This window comes from Triplophysa dalaica, chromosome 1 (assembly GCF_015846415.1).
Source record: "Triplophysa dalaica isolate WHDGS20190420 chromosome 1, ASM1584641v1, whole genome shotgun sequence".
In the NCBI taxonomy this organism is placed as follows: Eukaryota; Metazoa; Chordata; class Actinopteri; order Cypriniformes; family Nemacheilidae; genus Triplophysa; species Triplophysa dalaica.
Genome location: NC_079542.1, coordinates 32,350,413 through 32,370,315, shown reverse-complemented (window position 1 = coordinate 32,370,315; position 19,903 = coordinate 32,350,413). Strand labels below are relative to the sequence as shown.

At 37.4% G+C, this 19,903-nt stretch overlaps 1 protein-coding gene across 1 annotated transcript in view; it reads left to right on the top strand.

The window, feature by feature from the left end:
- Positions 1-19,903, top strand: part of syt7b (synaptotagmin VIIb) — a 117,273-nt gene that overhangs the window by 48,056 nt on the left and 49,314 nt on the right. Inside the window, exons 3-5 of the mRNA XM_056752449.1 lie at positions 3,171-3,262; positions 10,492-10,632; positions 16,029-16,175. Of these exons, the coding sequence (XP_056608427.1) occupies positions 3,171-3,262; positions 10,492-10,632; positions 16,029-16,175 (380 nt within the window). The remainder of the gene's footprint in view (positions 1-3,170; positions 3,263-10,491; positions 10,633-16,028; positions 16,176-19,903) is intronic.

The window sequence follows — 19,903 nt, the reverse complement described above, 5'->3', positions numbered from 1 at the left end:
TGTGCTGCAAACCACTGTCTGACAACATCAGAGTGGTGAAAACGCACATTATCACAAACAACAACATGCTTATTTAGATGGTCTCCAGTTAGACCCCTCTCATTCTCAGGGATTATGTTCCTGTAAAGAGTGTCTAAAAAAGTCAGCAGATGTTGTGTGTTTTGTGGACCAAGACGGGGTATATGGGTGTGGACGCCATTTTCTCTGTGCACACAGTTATATTCCCTCCTCGTTGGCCTGGGACATCAATGGTTGCTCTCTGTCCAATGCGATTCCTTCCACGTCTTCTACCTTTTGCCAGATTGAAACCCGCCTCATCAAGGTATATGAATGTGTGGAGCGGTTCCCTGGCCTCCAGCTCCAGTACACGCTTTATTACAGAAGAGGTAGCGAGAAGAACTATAATAACTTTTCCTGTGTAACATAATGCATTTTGGACAACATATTGTACAGTATACACTGTGAATACACATACACAGAACTGGTATGTAAGTGTATTGCATGACACTACACAAAGTAATGCTTCACACATCCCTTCTCATCGGTGAAAGCTGAGGGTCACTTGAGAGAAATTGTTCAATTTAGGAGACATTTACAAGAAAAAAAAGATTCAATTTTTTTTATAGAATTTGCTTGACAGATAATGTTGTGCAAATGTTAATAGTGATGTGAGAAATGCACCAAAGTGACAGATAAAATTGTAACATGATAGACAGTGTGAGGACAGAGCAGAATCCGATGTGAAACTACCACCAAAAAACCACCACTCACACTCTGATGTAATAATTCCCCTGAATCGACTCACTATTTCATCTTTTCGTTATTGTTCATTCTGTTTGAAGGCCCAACTCCATCCTTCCTCTTTCTCTCCTCTGCTGTTCTGTATATCTCTACCTGCACTTCTCATCCCTTTGCTCTCTTTCTGTGTCACTTTCTCTTTGATTGTTGCATCCATGCTCTCTCTTTCCCTTGCTGTCTTCCCATGTTCTCCTCCTGCATGTCTCTCTACTGAAGAATTTATGATAGTCTTTAATCATAGATAAGACGCACTCAATAGCGTACTGCAAGCCCACACAGATCTACTCTAGTGTGGCTCAGGACAGAATCACTGTTAATCTGTGTGTAATCAATGTGCAGCGTCTTCTGTTTTTGTTTATTTTTTTCATCAAAACAGAAACTGGGCAAATTTTTAGATATTAATAGTTTTTGCAGATAGTAAAAATCCAAATTGACCCAAATGTTTTTTTTTTCCCTAATGCATGGTCATAATTGGTATTGTAAATACTTATATACGTGGTGTATGTTATTCTCAATAAAAAAATGGCGATTAAAACATGTAAACGTGTCTTTACAAAACATTTCTGAATAACAATACCTGAGGACCACCTGCCTTGATTTTGATATGCAAAATTCCCATTTTTTTCATTTATTTAATTTGTAATTGATAATAACTTAATTAAATAATAATAAATAATACATTAATTAAAGTAATTTAACCTCTAGTCTTCAGAGTCAGATAATAATTAAAAGTGAAGTCTAGACTATTCTTTGTCTAAACTAAACATTCGTTTAGATTTATTCTTCTCTCAAAGTTTCTTCCTGTTTCCTCTGCAAATGCACCATTGCAGTTCACATGATGTTTTGACCGGTGTACAAACACGCCCGTTCCACTTTCTCCTTTGTTTCCATTCATTACGTCGACAGAAAGATCATGGCAGCAGAGCCATCGCATGTTGGCAGGCGGCGTAATTTAAATGCTGGAAACTGGCAGGCTGCTGCTGTGCCGGGGCCAAGACGCTACTCTTTCTTCCTCTCTTCCCAATCATTTATCATCTCTTACACAACTGCTGGCGGCTGATGGCTTTCAGAGGACTTTGTAATGAATCCTCCACCTGCAGAATCACTTCGAGATGGATCGGCCAATCAAGAGATGGTGGGGAGGAGTGCTGCTTTTGACAGACAGGAAATGATGTAATTAGCCTTTATGTAATTTGTTGCATCGATCAATTGAGTTGTCCAAGTTGTTTGCCAACACCGCCACGTGCATATGGTATATTATGTAAGTATATAAATGTTTTCTCTTTCAGACCACATTCTTTTGACCGAACGTCTGTGGAGGCAACGGTCTTCCGTTTGAGAGACAACTGCATCATTATTGGGGCATAAAGCATCTTTTTTGTTAACGACAATTTAGAAGTAGAGTAATTGTGTGATTTGACCAAAATAAACATCATTTGTAAGCAAAAACGAAATTGAAGGGGCTCATGCAGTGGCTTAGAACAGCAAGGGCTCTGCGACCACATGGCTTCTTGCAGTGCCATCACCCAATTTCCGCCTGCTCCAGAGTGTCTGGTCACATGACATTTACAGATCGGCTGATTGGTTAGAAAAACAACATCTTTCTAAAGGGAAGGTTCTAGCCATCTTGCCATCAACTGAGCAGGTGCCATTGAGAAGAATAGGTTTGCAGAAAGCTCTCCCAGGTGTCCACACTTTGGACATATTTGTGTGGTGCATCTTGTTTCTCCCATTTGCAGTTTCTTTTTTGTTTTTCAGTACTTAATCAGATTCTTGCCCAGACGTCTCCAGCATGTTTAAACGTGTCTCAGAAATACAGTTTAGGTTTGCAACCCACTAAAGTTTTTGCCTCCGCTCAATAAGAAAGTTCTGGTGCATCACAGTTTTTCAGAAAAGGCGCCTACACACTAAAGTTTACTCTGAATCAGAAAACGTTGCATGCATTTGGAATGGATGGTGCATTGAGTACATAGAGGAAGAATTCAAGTTTTTGTGAAAGTGATCTCCATCACATGGACATTCAGGCACAATAAAGTTCCTATCAGACACGTGAACACCTTCCTCCAATGTTTGCTGCAAGATCACCATGCATTGACCAATGACAACTAGGTTCAATTGAGTTCAGCCGTACCTATCCGGCGTTTCAGACCTGAAATGGTTATGAACTCCCAAGAAATCCTCCTCTTACACATTTCCGTCAAACCCTCCATACTACCATTAAACTGTCGATGACTGCTTTGTTAACATAAATGTGTCTTTGACTTGCAAAAATTCCACCTGCAAAAATGTGGCACCTTATCAAATCACATTTCTCTCTCTCTATCTCTCTTCTCGCTCTCTCTTTCTCTATTTCTCTCTATCTCTCTCTGAAGGGAAAGAGGAAAAAGCCGGGGGTGGAGACAGCGGGAACCCCAGACTCCGTGTCGGTGTCGGGAAGAGGCCGAGGAGAAAATAAAGCCATCAAGTATGTGCCTCCTGCAGGGCTTAACTATTACAGTTAATGTCTCGCTAATGAGAGCAAAACATTAATCCTAATGCCATTCAGTGTTATTGAACAGTCGCATGATGCATTTGGAATGGAAGCTATGCGAGCTATTCAGAGAAACAGATGGATGAATTGAAAGCACATTTTTACTTAAAGTTATCTGAAAATGATCCTTTCGTACATAAATGTGTTAAGGTTCTTTCTGTGTTTCACATTGTGTTTCATTTACAACATCCTACGTTTTTTGTCTAAAGCCACAGACCTTCACCTGGTTTTAAAGCAGTTAGTACAGGTGAGATGATGGCTCACACTGACTGGATGTTGTTGAAAAGGTCATCAGGCTGAAGCTTTATTATTGGTCCACTTGGAGCACTTGCACTGTTAACCGCTGCAGGGATATTAAACAGCTGAGGCTCTAATTAGACACGAATGCATCTCACACCAGATGGAGAGTGTTTTTATATTGGGACCAGAGGCCGGACGGCTAATCACCTGTGACTGCACAAGGGCATCGAGAGCTGTTCTTCAGACTCTGTGTTAGATTTGATTTCCTTTCTGAGGACGGAAAACCACAACAGCATACATGGATCTACAGTATTAGTGAAATGCTGTACGTGTTTACGGGGTACTAGCCTACGGAAATGGAAAAAAGAACAGGGTGCGTATTCACAAAACATCTTTAAGCAAAAAGTATCTTCTACCAACAATTCTAAAATGACTGTAACACCAGCAGTCTACCTTGAGACGTACACATTTTAGAAAGATTTCATGACAATGAGCTTACCCAAAAAGACTACTAATATCTGCTAACTGTTAAACGAGACAGGCAAAATGCTTACAATTAGCTGAACATATACTTTATATACTCTATATGCAGTGTTGGGTGTAACTAGTTACTAAGTAATAAGTTACTTTCATTTAGTTACTGTTACTTCTGACGTAATTAAACTAAATATTTTGTTCAATATATGTGCTGTGCAATAGTGGAATTGACATCAAAATTCAGTCTAACTTTAAAATTCAGGCTTTAATTTATGATTCTCTCATTTGTAATACTGTGGTCAGTTAATAATACCACTACATGTAGTTTTGTATTATTTATTTGCATGAATAAAACAAGTCGTTTCAAGTCTATCTTTGAGGTTGATATGGGATATATAAAGTTATTAGTAATGACTAAATAAATACCTTCTTGGTGAGAGTAATTTGTACAGTAATCTAATTACACTATTGAATATGTAATTAGTAACTAGTAATTTATTACTTTTTTTAAGAGTAACTTGCCCAACACTGTCTATATGAACATATAGTTTATTTGCAAAATATAACTCCTTTTTTCATGTGTTTATTGTGTTTTATTGTATTTGTACAATATTTGTTACTTAATAAAAAACTATAAAAAACAAATTTTGAAACAAAAAATCTGTTTTTGTAAATGAACTCTTCACTTGTTGAATTAGTAACTTAGTGTATATTTAATCATCTTAATTTGAATACGGCAATAATTATATGTTGAAATATTTGATTTGAATATGACCCCATTTTTATGTCAAATATGTCAGTATGAGACCTCATTCTATAATATTTCTATGATTAAAAGACTTACAAAGACCCAACCTCTGAGCCAATCACTGTGGTCAAAGTCAGTAAGCATGCTGACATCATCCATGGCAACGAGGTCAACCCCGTCCTTTTTTCACTTAAGATTTCTTTCTGTTTTATTGTATTATTGCTAATGTATGACATATCGCTCATTGCTCCCTGAACTCTCTGTAAGTCGCTTTGGATACAAGCGTCTGCTAAATGACTAAATGTAGATGTAGTAAAAGTTGCTTGCAGAAGCGTTGTGAATACGTTGTGGACACTCTTAACTAAAAACTTTTACTGCTGTTTAGGAGAGCTCTAAGGGTTAAGATAAAATGTTTTGTGAAAATGGGGCCTGGTTATTATTTTGCTCGCAGTATCGTAATAGAGATACAATAAATACTATTAATCTTCTATAATATATAGTTTTGGCTTTGTTTTGGTTGGCCGAATTATGGTACATATGTTATTTGGCCAGGGCTGCGTTTCCCGAAAACGTTGTCTCTTAGCACGCTAAGAAGACTCTAAGCGTACACCTTAACTCAAGTTATACCTTTTCTAAGCGTGTTACCTGAACTATACCTTTTGAGGTTACTTAAGGTAAACCTTCTTAAGTGCGAAGTTAGGAGGTGCTGTCCATGGCATTGGTGCTGAATAGCCTTGAGAATCGATTGTTCACTCTACCTTGCGTTATAGAGTGGGTAAAGTATTGAAAAAACAATGTTTTTTATAAAGAAACGCTTTAGAAATTGTAGAAATTGCATTTGTCAGGACTCATTGAAATAGTACGGATAAAGAAAGAAATATGTGTGTGTATGAATGTCTTTATAATTTCGCAAGTGTCCGATCCCACACCCTCAAGGTCATACGTTTTCTACGTTAACCGGCTACATTAACTGGCTTTATGGCTTTGCTTGCTTTTGAAAGGGTCATTTATATTCTCATAGTTTGCCATTGTGTGTTAAAGTTCTCCACGATCGGTGTTGATTCACATAATTGGCGTAAATCACTCATTTGTCTATAGGGATAAGTGTCCCTTCCAGAATCCCAATCGCGGACGGTACACCCGCAATGGCATGGAAGCCTTAATGTGCCTCCATCACGTCGTGCCAGGCGAAAGGTATACGTATGTGATCAGTGGCATGACGGAGCTGGATTTTTGTCACTGAGTGAGCGCACCACCACACCCACGGCGTAAAAAGGAAGAGCTGCCATGCAGCAGCTGAATTTCGGGGCTGAGGGGGTAGCTCCGTCGAGTTTGTCTCGACAAAGTTGGGCCAACAAGATGCAAGAGCAGCAGAATTTGCTCCCGTGGCAGGCTAAATTTGTGTAGAATTTTCTCTTCTGACATGGTAGCCAGGGAACTAAAATGTTCTCTGAGGAAATTGTGCAAATAAAAAGAGTCCGCGGAAGATGACGTCTTTGATTTAAAACAACTATGCGTTGTCGCGCTGCCATAGTTTGACCAAACTCCCCATAACATTCATTCCCTTAATATAGACTACGCCTTTCTTTTCAAATGGTTTGCCAGCTGATGTGCCTTGGGATAATAGGCTGTAATTAAAAAGCTAAAAAAATCCTTGTATGACAATTTTATTAATGAAAACACTTCAACAGCCTACACTGAGTGTATTAATCTTGAGTATTTCATTTATAAAATTTAAAATAAGTTAAAGTTAAAGTGTATGTAGTAGAGTAGGCGGGGCGAGACCGTGGTTCGAGTCCGGTGAGTAATTGTGAATTAGCGCCAGCTGTGCGCACACCGGGCTCGAATCACGTAGGAAATACAAACATAACATAAGTTCGGGCCCGGTCCTCTCTCTTCGACGGTCCGGTCGCTCGTTCCTTTTATGCTCCCATCTCCTACGTGATTCGAGCCCGGTGTGCGCACAGCTGGCGCTAATTCACAATTACTCACCGGACTCGAACCACGGTCTCGCCCCGCCTACTCTACTACAGTGTACATTTGAAACCTAATAGAATTTTATATTCAATAATTATATTCAATTTTATATGTGAAATTAAACTGTGATGTAGAAAAGCTTTTTGCATAGCGGTATGAACCATCAAAGGCGATAAGGTATAGCTAAGAGCAGTCCAGATCAACTTTACGAAAGTATAATTTACAGAAGGTATACTTAACTAAGAAGGTTTCAGGAAACACGTATTAACGATAAGGTACAGCTTAAGGTATAACTTAAGAGCGACATAGCCCAGCATAAAATATCTAAATCTATCTAGGTATTATTATTAAAAATAATATATGATAATATTAAATATGAAGTAATATTATTATTATTTTATATTTCAGCATTAAAAAATTATTAATTTAAGACCTGTTTTTAAAATATAAAATGTTGTGTGTTCGTGTGTGTGCGTGCGCTGTAAATGAATTAATACCTGGACCGCCTCCAATGTGTTCAAAGTTTTATTATCATATTAAATGCCCGCATCAACCCGAATTAAACATTAAATAGGAGATTCATTTTTAAAGCTGGAGGTTTTGAGAGAGACAGTCGGTCTGAGCACATCTAATTTGTCAGGTCTAATGTTATTAGTCAGGGCGGATGAAACTGCTAAACATTAAGCTCAACGACAGGTCAGATCCTCTTTTGAAAACATACTTCATTTCTGACTGATGATGTCGATGTTGTGATGGAGGGATGGGTCAGGAAATGTTATGCATTAGGCCTCAAATCTGAAATTGCTCAAGATGGTTGATTTAGTGCGGGATTTTTTATCGTTGAGGTGATTTTTTTTCAGGTTTTTTATGACACATGAATCAGACAAAAAATGTGAAAAACACAGTTAGAGATTGATAGATTTGCACAAGGCTGCGTGAAACTAAAGTCACGACAGTGTTTGTTTCTCACAGAGTCATATTTAACAATGATAAAACAGACATTCATAAGTTTATATCATAAGCAGAGGGAAAGGTATCTGTTGCCTACAGAAATCAGCCAGATAAATGGATCTCAGTAGGATGGGGTGTAAATTCACATGTGTGGAGTTCCCACAATGCAACTCAACTTGACCTAGTGTTACTAGCAAGGTAACATGCAAGGTAATAAGGTAATGGGTGTGTTCGTCTTTACACTGCTACTGTTTATGAAAAACCGATTGGCATCTGACTTGTAGCAGTGCATGCCAGTTACAAATGTGTGACTCTACATGAGAAACCCAGTTAAAATCTTTTTTTAATTTTTATGTTTTCTATAATGTTAAGAACATTCTATGTGCACATGTGTGACGTCGTCATTGCAAAACCAATCGCGTTCCATGGATAGATGGAGTTCCGTATGTTTCTTAAGAAATGATTATACGAGAAATATTAGTAACACAAAAATGTATTTCAGCCGTAGAGTAATACTGTTTCTGCTGTCTACGCAAGAGAGAAGTGTTTCCAAAACACTGCTGATTGAGTTCATTCGCAAGTTAAACGACTATGTAGGACACACATTTATTGTAGTATATAGTAAGGTCTATATTACAGAAACATAACATGATGTATGTGTATAATGTGTGTGTGTTCCTCCAACAGTGAATGAAAATATCCTACCTTATGTTAGTTATCATTTAGTTTACCTTTATTAATGAGAATGAAGGACATGATGAAGAGAAACTATCTGTGGGCACTGACAGAGTTAAAGAGGGCGATTTACAGTAGGCTTCTTTTCAATATGGCACACGTGGTAATGTGAGGATTATATTTTACGTTACTGGTGTTTCTGTTATTGTAGGACATTTCACAAGTTTCTACCTCCACAGGTTACAGAAGAAATGTGAACAACATACACTAGAGAAGCTGATTCTAAATAAAACATGACAGTATGTAAAGTCAACTCAGTTGAAGTGTACATTTAAAAATCTGATGGTCATCTTAATCCTGACTCTGGTTTGACTGAGGGCCATGTTGAAGTGGTCAGGATAGCAAAAACCTCTGGCATACATAGGAACCCCTGTCTCCCACCAACAGTCCTGTCATAGAACAAAGAAGAGAAGATTGTATTGAAGTTTGAAATTGAGTTAGGTCACATTTCATTCATTTAAAGGGTTTTGAACTGTTCCCCATTTACTTTACCTTCCTTAAAGCACTGACACAACACAGATGCATTAGGGCATGCTGTAGGCATTAATGTATTAAAAACTTCTTACGCATTTTAAAATGTAGGCCTATGATATATTATTTAGGTGAATTGTAAGTGTAACTGGATAATAAAAAAAAGATTAAAATAGCAGTGTAAAAAGATATGTGATGTCACCTGTCAATGTATGGTTTTGTCTGTATCTAAAATAAGCCACCAAATGTTATCTCTAACATCAGATCTGACCTATTTACAGTAGTAACCATTATTTGATTTTATATTTGTGTAGTAGAGTAGGCGGGGCGAGACCGTGGTTCGAGTCCGGTGAGTAATTGTGAATTAGTGCCAGCTGTGCGCACACCGGCCTCGAATCACGTTGGAGATGGGAGCATATAAAAGGAACGAGCGACCGGACCGTCGAGGAGAGAGGACCTGGCCCGAACTTATGTTATGTTTGTATTTGTAGTTATATTATGTTTTGGTCGCCGGCGGTCGTCCGTGAGGGGCCGCCGGCTCTTATATTACTTTATTAAATGTTTGCCGGTTCCCGCCTCCTTCCTTCCTTTTAATGGAGATGTATTACATTCCAAAACATAATATAAATACAAACATAACATAAGTTCGTACCTTAATCCCAGGCTTGGCGCAAACTAATCCTAAACTAACCTGGTTTGCCACCTAACATTTTAACTTAACACTAAGAGCTCTCCTAAACAGCAGTAAACGTTATTAGTTAAGGGTTTCCACCTAAAACCTGTTCATAACGCTACTGAGAGAGCAAGACATCTTAACCTTAGAAAAAGGGCAGGGTTGAACTCGTTGCCATGGATGACGTCAGCAAGCTTACTGACTTGGCTCATAGAGGTTGAGTCTCTGTCAGTCATTTAATCATAGAAATATTATAGAATGAGGTCTCATGCTGACATGTTTAAATTAAGATCTTAAAATAAAAATGTAGTCATAAGCTCATTGTCTTTCTAAAATGTTTATGTCTGAAGGTAGACTGCTGGTGTTACAGCCATTTTAGGATTGTTGTGATTTGGTCCTTGGATTTAGTCCTCTTCACTACCCGTAACATCTCACAGGTTCAGGAGCTAGTTTTAGTGCTAAACGCTTTGTGAAATACTCTTAGCACAACAATTTTGAGTCCTAAAATTAGAACAGACACGCCCTTATTTTTTACAAGTTTCTCCTAAATCAGCAAGTTAGGAGCTACTTTAGCCTTAAGATGTTTTGTGAATACAGGCCTTGAAACTGCAAGCTTATGAGAGTGTGAGTGTACTGACAGCATTGAGTAAATATGGCTTTAATGTTTTCTGTGCTGGATCTCAAAACGCCTTTAATCTTGTCCTCAGAGATATTTTTTCTTTTTTTTTCTTTCCTCATACAGAAAAAATGTTTTACTCTTTATGCCACATAAAATGTTTCTGTGGAATAATGTTATTTACACAGAGAACGGCTTTACAAGGTCTCCATTATTCCATTCTGCCAGTCTAAACTCCCCAAAAAATTGCCCTCTCTCTCTTTCTGTCTCTTTAGTCACAGTGATCTAGACAGGGATTTTTGGAATAATAATGACAGCAGCAACGTGCAGCAGCGCTGGAGCTCTTACCCACCCAAGGAGTTCCTCCTGAACATGTCCCCCTACGCTCCCTACGGAGACCCTCGCCTCACGCCAAAGTGAGTCTCGGTTCAGGCTGGTAAGGGACCCTTCTCTCTGCGCAGGGCTGTATCGAAAGGGAAAGGCTGTTCATTCCGATCTACCCATGACCTTCTGTTCTAATTATCCCTATTGGCTTGCTAATGCACTGTACAAAAAATCTTATAAAAGAACAGAAAGTTTCTGCCGGCTGGGGTGCCAGAAATATTCAGTAAAATGACATGGTTTCATCTGTTTTTTTTTGGTAAATGTGCTGTTTTCTGTAATTTGACAGATTTTCGTATTTCAAGAATATAGTGTAAAAATACAGCAAAAAGAAAAACAGCAGCTGGGGCGCCGAAATATTTTGTTAAAAAACTGTACAATTATATGTTTTTCTAGATGGTTTCCAAGCGAGTTTCAGAAATATGTGAAAATCTGTATAAAAACAATAATATCTATTAGGTTGCATCTCACAGAAGTGTCTGAATCAATTTCACCCAAAAATAGAAAAGAAAGAAACTAGGCAACAAGACAAAAAAGTATAGCATTTGGAAAATGAAACCTAAATTAGGACCAGTTATGAAAAATTAAAATCTTAAAATATATATATATATTATGTTCTGTTGTACTTTTATTTTATTATTTAAGTTATATTCTTAAATTATACATATTACATTTAAGTAGGTTCATTATAGATAAGTTTAAATACAGTGAAAAATGGAACATTTAAATAAATATATATTATATATACATCTTTCCGCAAGTTCTCTCAAACCGTTCCATCAATCCTCAAGTTACGCAAGTTGTAAAATTCCCATTGACCCCATTTGTAAGACCATATATCAGGGGCAATCCATATCACTTTGCAGTCTTATAGTTGGCTCTTTAACATTCTGAATACGTCTCAGTTTAGATTAAAGCGAGATCTCAGGGTCAACCCCTCGCCGTCTCACCTTCAGGGAGATTCAGATGCTTCTGACTGTTAGCTTCAGTCTTGTGTTTCCTTGTGTTTTAATTGCTTAATTGAAGTCATTATCTTCAAAGGAGACGCTGCCTTGCTGGCTTATCTGCCAGGATGAATCTCAATCGAATTGATTGGATACAGTACTGGATACGGAAGGCTGAAGTCCCACTTTTTATCCACATGGTGTGAATTTTGATCGAGAATCCCTCCCACCAACACAGATTATAACAACAGGTTGTATTCATTTTAATGAGTGGAAGAGTTGTTTATGTATGTCTTCTGTTTGATACTACGGCCCTGGCCTTAGTAAGCCAATTTTTTGTTTTTTCGCACAAACCTTATCAAACAGTGTTGCTGGTAAATTGCGATAGTAGTATCAAAAGCTTTTCCAGTAAGTAAAACATGTGCTGTTCACACGAGCAACGATGGTCTGTCTCTTTACGTATAAAAACATGATGGCCATTGTTGCATTTTAAATGGAATGTGCATGAAAAAAAACTGTACATAAATAAATCAAACAAAACCCTCTCATTTGTTGTGGAGAGGTGGAGCTTAAACTTTTGTCTTTGCTATTTAGAGAGGCGGAGCTTAGTGTTTTTGTGATGGGAGAGGCGTGACTAACCCTCGCTGTCATAATGTGACAAATCAGGCACTATCGACAAACATACGTTTATAGACTTAAAAGATGTAGTGCAAAATTATACAAGGGCATCCGACTAAGACAGAATATACTGACATTTTTACACTGTTCTCATAACTGACTTTTGGGGGGAAGCCGGCAAAATTATGTAATATGCCTTTGAAATGTGTTGAACGTTTATAAAACGTGGTGCTGAGAGCATTACACTATTATTCATAGAATCCAATTATAAATCTGAAATAAAGAAGCGGGAATCTAAATGATATGCATTGCAATGTTTCCCATTTCTGAACTGTTTCTGTGATGGTCAGGGAGTTTGGATCTTATACTACCAGACAACAAATATATAATTAATATAGGCAAATTATTTTCTCTTGCCTTACGTTATAAAGCCTTGTGTTCCATACAGCCCTGCCAGTACCACTAATAACTCCAACTGCTAACATTTCACCCTCAGCTCATGCATGGTATCCATGGAGACGGACAACCCTTAATACCTCTGACCTCTGACCAGAAGAGGTTTAGGTACATTCAAGAGGATCTGTATTGATTTATTACGCCTTTCTGAGTGTTGAGGGTTGTTAACTCTACTACTGTGTTGTTGTGTTTTGGCTGTGTTTTGTGTAATGTGTTGTTGGAGTTCTGGTGTATTGTCTATGTGTGTGTCACTTCCCCTGTGTAGTCTGGTGCCTAGTATGTACATCGTTACACGGTTTCAAACGCCTACAAATAATTTACATATATACAAATATTTTAGACAAATAGTCTAGATTTTTCTAGATAGGCGTAATCAAACCAAAAAAAAACATTGTTATCATCAGGTTTTTTTCGCTGATACATGGGTCATCCACCCATAATAAATGATACAATTTATGGTATAGATAAATTGACAAATTGTTAGTGAATGATAAACGAAAAACACGCATTGCATTTGCAGAACAATTTAATTAAATGAATGAAGAGCACCCTTCCATCTAACATCTCTTATTTACTGGATGTGTAGAAGAAGCCTGACTGGTTAGAGAGATCTCAGATAATATAAATTATAACTGATTATTCATGCGGAATAAAGGAAATTGAATATTTTTCCTCCTTTTGGCTTTTTCACTTGCATGTTCAACAAAAAATGAATTATAGTTATAATTAGTTCTGTATCTAACGTTAATTAGTGTGTTGTGCAAGATTCAGTCGCTTTGTGAAATCCCCAAAGTGATTCTTATAGATACTCTGTTTAGTGCCTAATTGGAAATTACTATGATATATGTCATCTTTAAAGCTACGGAATGCAATATCGTCTTCTGTTTAGTTCACATGACTATAGAATGTTCGTCCAATCATTGTGTCGCATGACTGCCAAATTACTGTATATTTTTTGATAACCTAACACGAAAACATTTTTACATCTATTATTATTGTAATCCCATAATTTTATAAGATTTATACTATAACGTTCTCTAATGAGGTCATTTGAAATGTAGCCCTATGTGTGTACGTTCTTTCATTTTTCCCCTTATAGAAATTCAAAGCTATAGATTGATAATGGTAACAGCTTCGAAACTGATTAGCTTTAACTACCTAAATATGTCATTTACTATTTGTTAAATTTACATCACCAAAATTCAGCTAATGCCGGGGCCTCACCACAAGATAACCGGGCGGAATTCTCCCCTTCGGACAATCCTAGGTAAAGTCCGGATGATTTTAAACGGCTCTAAAGATTATCTTATCAGATTTCCCTGTGGTGTGGTGTGTGTGATAAGAGTGAATGAATCATTGGACATTGGAGCTGCCCCAATCGCGAATTGTAAATATTCAACATCACAAATCCTGATGTGTGGGGGAAACCCCGAGGATAAATGCACAAGAGCTCTGTTGATTGTCATGTGGAACAAAATAATACCCAATCAAAAAGCCAGCTGACGGAAGCATAAAAACCGCAGTCATGACTTCAACCAAACCCTTTCCTTTTATCTGTCAATTTTTTGTCAAAAGCATTACAAACACTATCGAATAAAAAAAAAACAGGCAAGTGACAGTAGTGGTTGAAGTCCGAATGTGCGGATGCTTTAAGGTAGAACAGAATAGGTCCAGTGGAGCTAGTGGAGCCAGTCGACTCTTTCGGGGAGATGATGTCAGAAACTATTTTTTACAAAACAGCATTTACAGTCAGGAAAATCTGTTCAAAACGATTAAATCTACAATTTACACTCCTCCTGTAACTCGTATGAGATTTAAAAAAAATTGATGTTAGCTTAGCAAGATAGCCTTAAACCAGAAATAACCAGAAATTCTAATCACAAGTATAACCTGCGTTTGTTCTGACATTACGAAAAGTTACCTTACAGGGGCCTTGAATCTTTGTTTAGTCCCAAAATGCACATAAACTTTGATGTTAGCTTTACTATTGCTAGTTGCGGTATCCTGGTGTCACGTGTTTGTATATTGTGGAACTCTGCTCCACTTATTTGCGCTGACAGTGGTCACTGTCATTTGCGTTGGCTCGAACCATCAGCTAACATTGACAACAAATGACATCCGGTCGAGACCTCTATACGCTGCCAATCGCTATCAGTGTGGTTCAAAGAATCGCTCTTGACCAGACAGTCAAAAGTAAAAGGCCATGTTTCTTCAGTTTAAGACAGTGTGACAGCAGTCAGCAACCTGTCCGTCTGATGTCAAGTCTCCCGTGTTTCTGTTCGCCGCCTGAGGTTGATGTGCAAATGTTACATCACGGGTCATCTCTGTCTTCAGTGACCGTCGTAGATCTCGACACCTGTGTGTTGTAGCCAGTTCTGTCTCACGTCTCTGTGCTGTACTGTCCGGATCAAGTGAACATCAGTCTCTGTCTCACATGAAGAGAAATTAAGATGAATCAATGAATGATGGGAAACAGAATAGGAACAGACGGCCTGTGTCTCTTAATAAAAATTATCGAAATTCAAATAAATTCTAAATAAAATTAAACTTGACAGTATATTCCTGTAGTGAGTCTTCTTAAATTATTATTATTATATTATTTAAAATATACATAAGTACTATTTAAAATTGATATTATGATTGTTTGTATTTTTGTTGTTATAATATTTTTTTTTAATTTACATGTACTATTACTATTATTAATACTATCAACATTTGCATTGTTTTTATTGTTAGTCATGTTTTTTTACATTAATACTATTATGGGTATTACTTTGAGCATTACTGTGCAATTTAGCTTTGCAAGGCCATCCAACGTAAACCCTTGAACTTTTATATAACTCCTCTGACCACAATTGTTTTGCATATAAATTGCAGCCTTTTGTGATTATAGGCGTAATTTTCTTGTGCTTAAAGATTTGATGAGTAATCCAACCCAATAGAGATGAAATAGCAGATACACTGTTTCCTATAAGGATAATGCATCTGTTATTATGATTTCTTATCAAGCCATCCATTTTTAATCGAGTGCTTGTTGGCCCATTTGTTTAGATTATTTCAAGTGACAGAGGAATACATCAGCGTTACTTGTAGGTATCCCATATAGCTGAAAAAATGCTGCACAGTATATACCAGCGCCATCTGCCTTCCTATTACTGTGAACCCGTGTTCCCAAAAAACCCACCCGCTTGCTCTCCCACCACCACAATGTCTTCCCTCTCCAGACCTGCATGGTCTACGTGCCCGCCACTCCTGCTTGGTCTACAGGTAGGGCATGACTGGGATTGTTTTTTACCTTTGTGCCTTATTGCTTTATCCTGAGATGCTGAAGAAAGTAACGACTGTGAAACTCCTTTTCTGTATGAACATCTCGTTCTTCTTTAAATGCTCCTGCTTTCTCTTTCTTCTTTTAGTGGATCGCTGGAGAAAAGGGAGGTGGGTGGGGGGGCAGTGGGGGGTCCGAGTCGCAGTGACAGCTGCATAGGTGCGGGCACCAGCAGGTCCCGAAGGTGGCAAACTGTCCAGAGCCACCTGCACTCCGGAAGCCTGAGACCAAGCAAGTGAGTGACAGAGGGCCAGATTCTATCTTTTAGAGAAGTTTTACTGCGGTTGTGCATTACGTGATGATTTTGATGTTGAAAATCCAATATTTTGGTATAACATTTTATATCCGAAATCAATACTACTAAACTGCTAATAATTGGAGCTGACTATTAATGAATTTACAGACTTATGAGCAGTTTAATATTTTCCCTTAGTTAATATTACAATAATATCAATAAAAACTAATTATGTGATCTAAGATAGTATGTAGCATCTTAATACCATTTATACGTTTGGGGTCACTTACTTAATAATATTTGTATTATTATTTAAATTTGTATTATATTAGAATAATAGTTAACTCAACATTGGAATAACACAAATTCAATTGTTTTAATAAAAGTATGTTACAGAATTTTTTGAATAAACGACAACAATATTAAATGTCTTAAGTGTTGTCACCCCTAGAATTTGCAGAAATGTTCTTTTGTCCAGCATCCTCTTGAGGTCTCACCTGAAGTGCTTTATTCTAATCTGAACTCTTATTGGCTGCTTTTTTTCAGTGAAAGTCATCCATTTCAAAAAAGTTTTTAAAGTACATCAAATGTTTGAACATTTATATTCAGGGACCCCGCTAGCTGTTCTGGGCCCTTGACTATATTGTAAGCCAGGCCCGATCGTCTTTGGGGGGATCCTTAGCCGGGGTCCCCATTATTCCGTTAGTGGAGTGCCCCCAAAGGTGCACCGGTCCTTAGAATCGTCTTCACCTTTTTGCCTTCTCCTATTTATATTTGTGTCAAACTAATCAAAATATGATTCAGTTAATTAATACACCTTCAGATTAAAAGATCCAAAAAGTCAGGTGAAACATTTCACTGAACTTTTGAATGTGAAGATTTTCAGTGTAATTCTGCAAAAATCCATGATATTACAATTTCTGTGCGAATTTTCTTCCCCATATTTTCATTTTGGGCACAGAATATGAGGAATGCTCCACTCTATACATTATACAGTATCTCGAGACAGAAAACACGTTTGACATCCAAGAAAAAATATGTGGTTTGTATGGATTTCATTTAAATTGCCTGTACCGCAAACATCAGTGATGGTGTGAGTCGCATTCTTACAATTCAATTAAAAGCATTTTTTACACTGTAGTTCCAAATAAAGTAACGGGCCAACTGGTTTTGTCTCATTTGTTGGCAAGGCCAAATTGTACTGATATTTGGCACCGTAGGGACTGTTCGTTTTGGACCCTGTATATACACGGAAGTCACTAGAGCTTAAATCGGCACGTGGGCTAAATATACTGTCTGTTCTGCCAGGTTTTGTAATGAGCTTGCCATAATGGTCTGCATTTGTACTACTTAAATCAACGTTGTTTGCATGCTTTGGTGCTTTACCACTTTAGACAACGTTCATGTATTGATAAAGTATCTAGAACTTAACTCTCTAACATTGATTCTGCGCCTGAATTTTGATAAATCAGACTGACAGTCATTACAGATGAATTAGGGATTGGGAGTGTTTATAAGCCTTGTATTAACTGCAAGCTTAGAAATGATCACTTAAAAAATGTTAGCCTTATGATCTTCAATATATTGTATATTGAACTTAAGACACCTGAAATATAAAAGGTTTTCACCATTCCATCAAGAGACATCTAAAACTTTTTCCGTCTTTAGTTGCATCTCCTCCATTCCTCCAAAGCTCTTTACATTCAGTCTATTAACGTTTGCATCCACTTCCATCTTTGCCTATAGTTGTTTTCTATTTTGATTTATGTTACACTTGTAACCCTGCCTCTCATATCTACTTCTCCCTTCTTTCTACATCGGCCCCTCATACAAACAAACTCCATCAGGATTTCCATCACATGGCGTCTTGAGTCTCTGTAATAACAAGCTGCTACAGCTCTGCGCTGAAGCTGAAGGATTTGCTGGAGGACTCTGAGAATTGCTATCACCTCCACTTGAGGAAGTGGAAGATGAAAATATCCTGTCAGTGTTTGTCCAGATGGCTTTAAGAGTCTTCCAGGGAATGATTTTGTCACAACAAGAACAATATAGATCGATCCTATTTCCTCAATCATCAAATATTAGAGAGGAGGAGAATGGTTAAAATGTCGTTTCATCATATTCTCAATGTTACTTTGAACCTGTATGACATTTTATTCTGTAGATTACAAAAGGTGAATCTTTGAAGGAAACTTTTTTGGAGAATAAAGTGAATGGGGAGTGGTGCTGGCACCCATAAAGTGTCATAAGATGGGCCATCTGACGCTGTCAACTCTTCTGAAGGAAGTGGCATCACATAAAACATGCAAGTGCCATTTGGCATTGTATGGCACCAAAACAATGTCAAAATGTTTGTAATGACAGTTATATAGTCCATCAAAGCCTTTACCAAAAAGAAGCTTATTAAAATGTGCTATTAGTCTACTGTTAATATTTAAACAAAAAGATAGAATGTTATATTTCAGTTTACTGTTATGTACTTGACTAAATGTGCTTCACTTATTATTATCAAGAATTTTTAGCGTATACTTGCACTCAATCTTTTGATATTGATATACTTAGAAGTTTTCCAAGTATACTTGACTTGCAGTTGTTTTAAAAATACAGACTTTCTTTGTTAAATATTATTACATTTTATGAACATTTTTTCCTATATTAATTTGAACTTGTGAGCGTGCTGTTAAGTTTGTATAAAAAACGTACAATTATGCATGTATAAAAACTACTAATCTAGTAGTTTACTGAGAGTATACTTCATAGTGTACTTGCGTAAACTAAAATGTGCTAATGCTAATATACTACAAGTATTGAACTAGTATACTATGAGTAAACCTATAAATTCACTTATATTTAGGCATTTGACAGACGCTTTTATCCAAAGCGACTTAAATTGCTTTATCCTATACATTTTACATAGGTATTTGCAATCCCCTGGGATCGAACCCACAACCCTACGTTGTTACCACAATGCTCTTACCACTGAGCTACAGGAAAGCTAAGCAGTTCCCTTGCAGTATAGTTGCGGGACAAATGAAAAACTTAGTTGTAAACTAGTTTGTCATGAATTGCAAGGACAGAACCCAGTTGAAGACAGCTCTTTAAACGAAAACCTTTACTAACAAAACTTGAACAGAAAAATCCCTCAAGGGGTAAAATCGAGACCAAAACTCAACTTTTAACTAAAGCACCTACAGGGCAGATGAGACGGGAAGGTAACGAGGGGAACAGGTGGAGGGCTAACTAAACTAACTCAATAATGAATAAGTAAACGAGGGGGCGGGGCTAAGGCAGAGGACGAGAGAGCACATGGCAAGATCAAAGGCCAAAAACAAGCACAAGAAATGGGGCTCTCATTATCCCGCGGCCAGAACAAGAGAAAATCATGACACTAGTTGTGTACTCAACGTTTACCGTTACACTAAATAAGTACACTTAACAGCACTGTTTTATTAAAAAGCTGACTAGTTTAGTCCCAAATTGTATTGAAATGGTACATTTCAAAGTTTACTACTTCATACTTTACTACATAAAGTGTAACTTAAAGTATACTTGAACTTTTCATAAGTGTACTTTATAGGCTAAACTTGAAGTTTACTTCATTTTATAAGCAAGAGCTTTAGCAGGACACAAGCTTTACATAAAAGCTTGGAATATTGCATATGAATCATACTACTACTGCATATAACTACTTTCAAGGTGCTTTAATTGTGCTTTTTTTGTCATTTTAG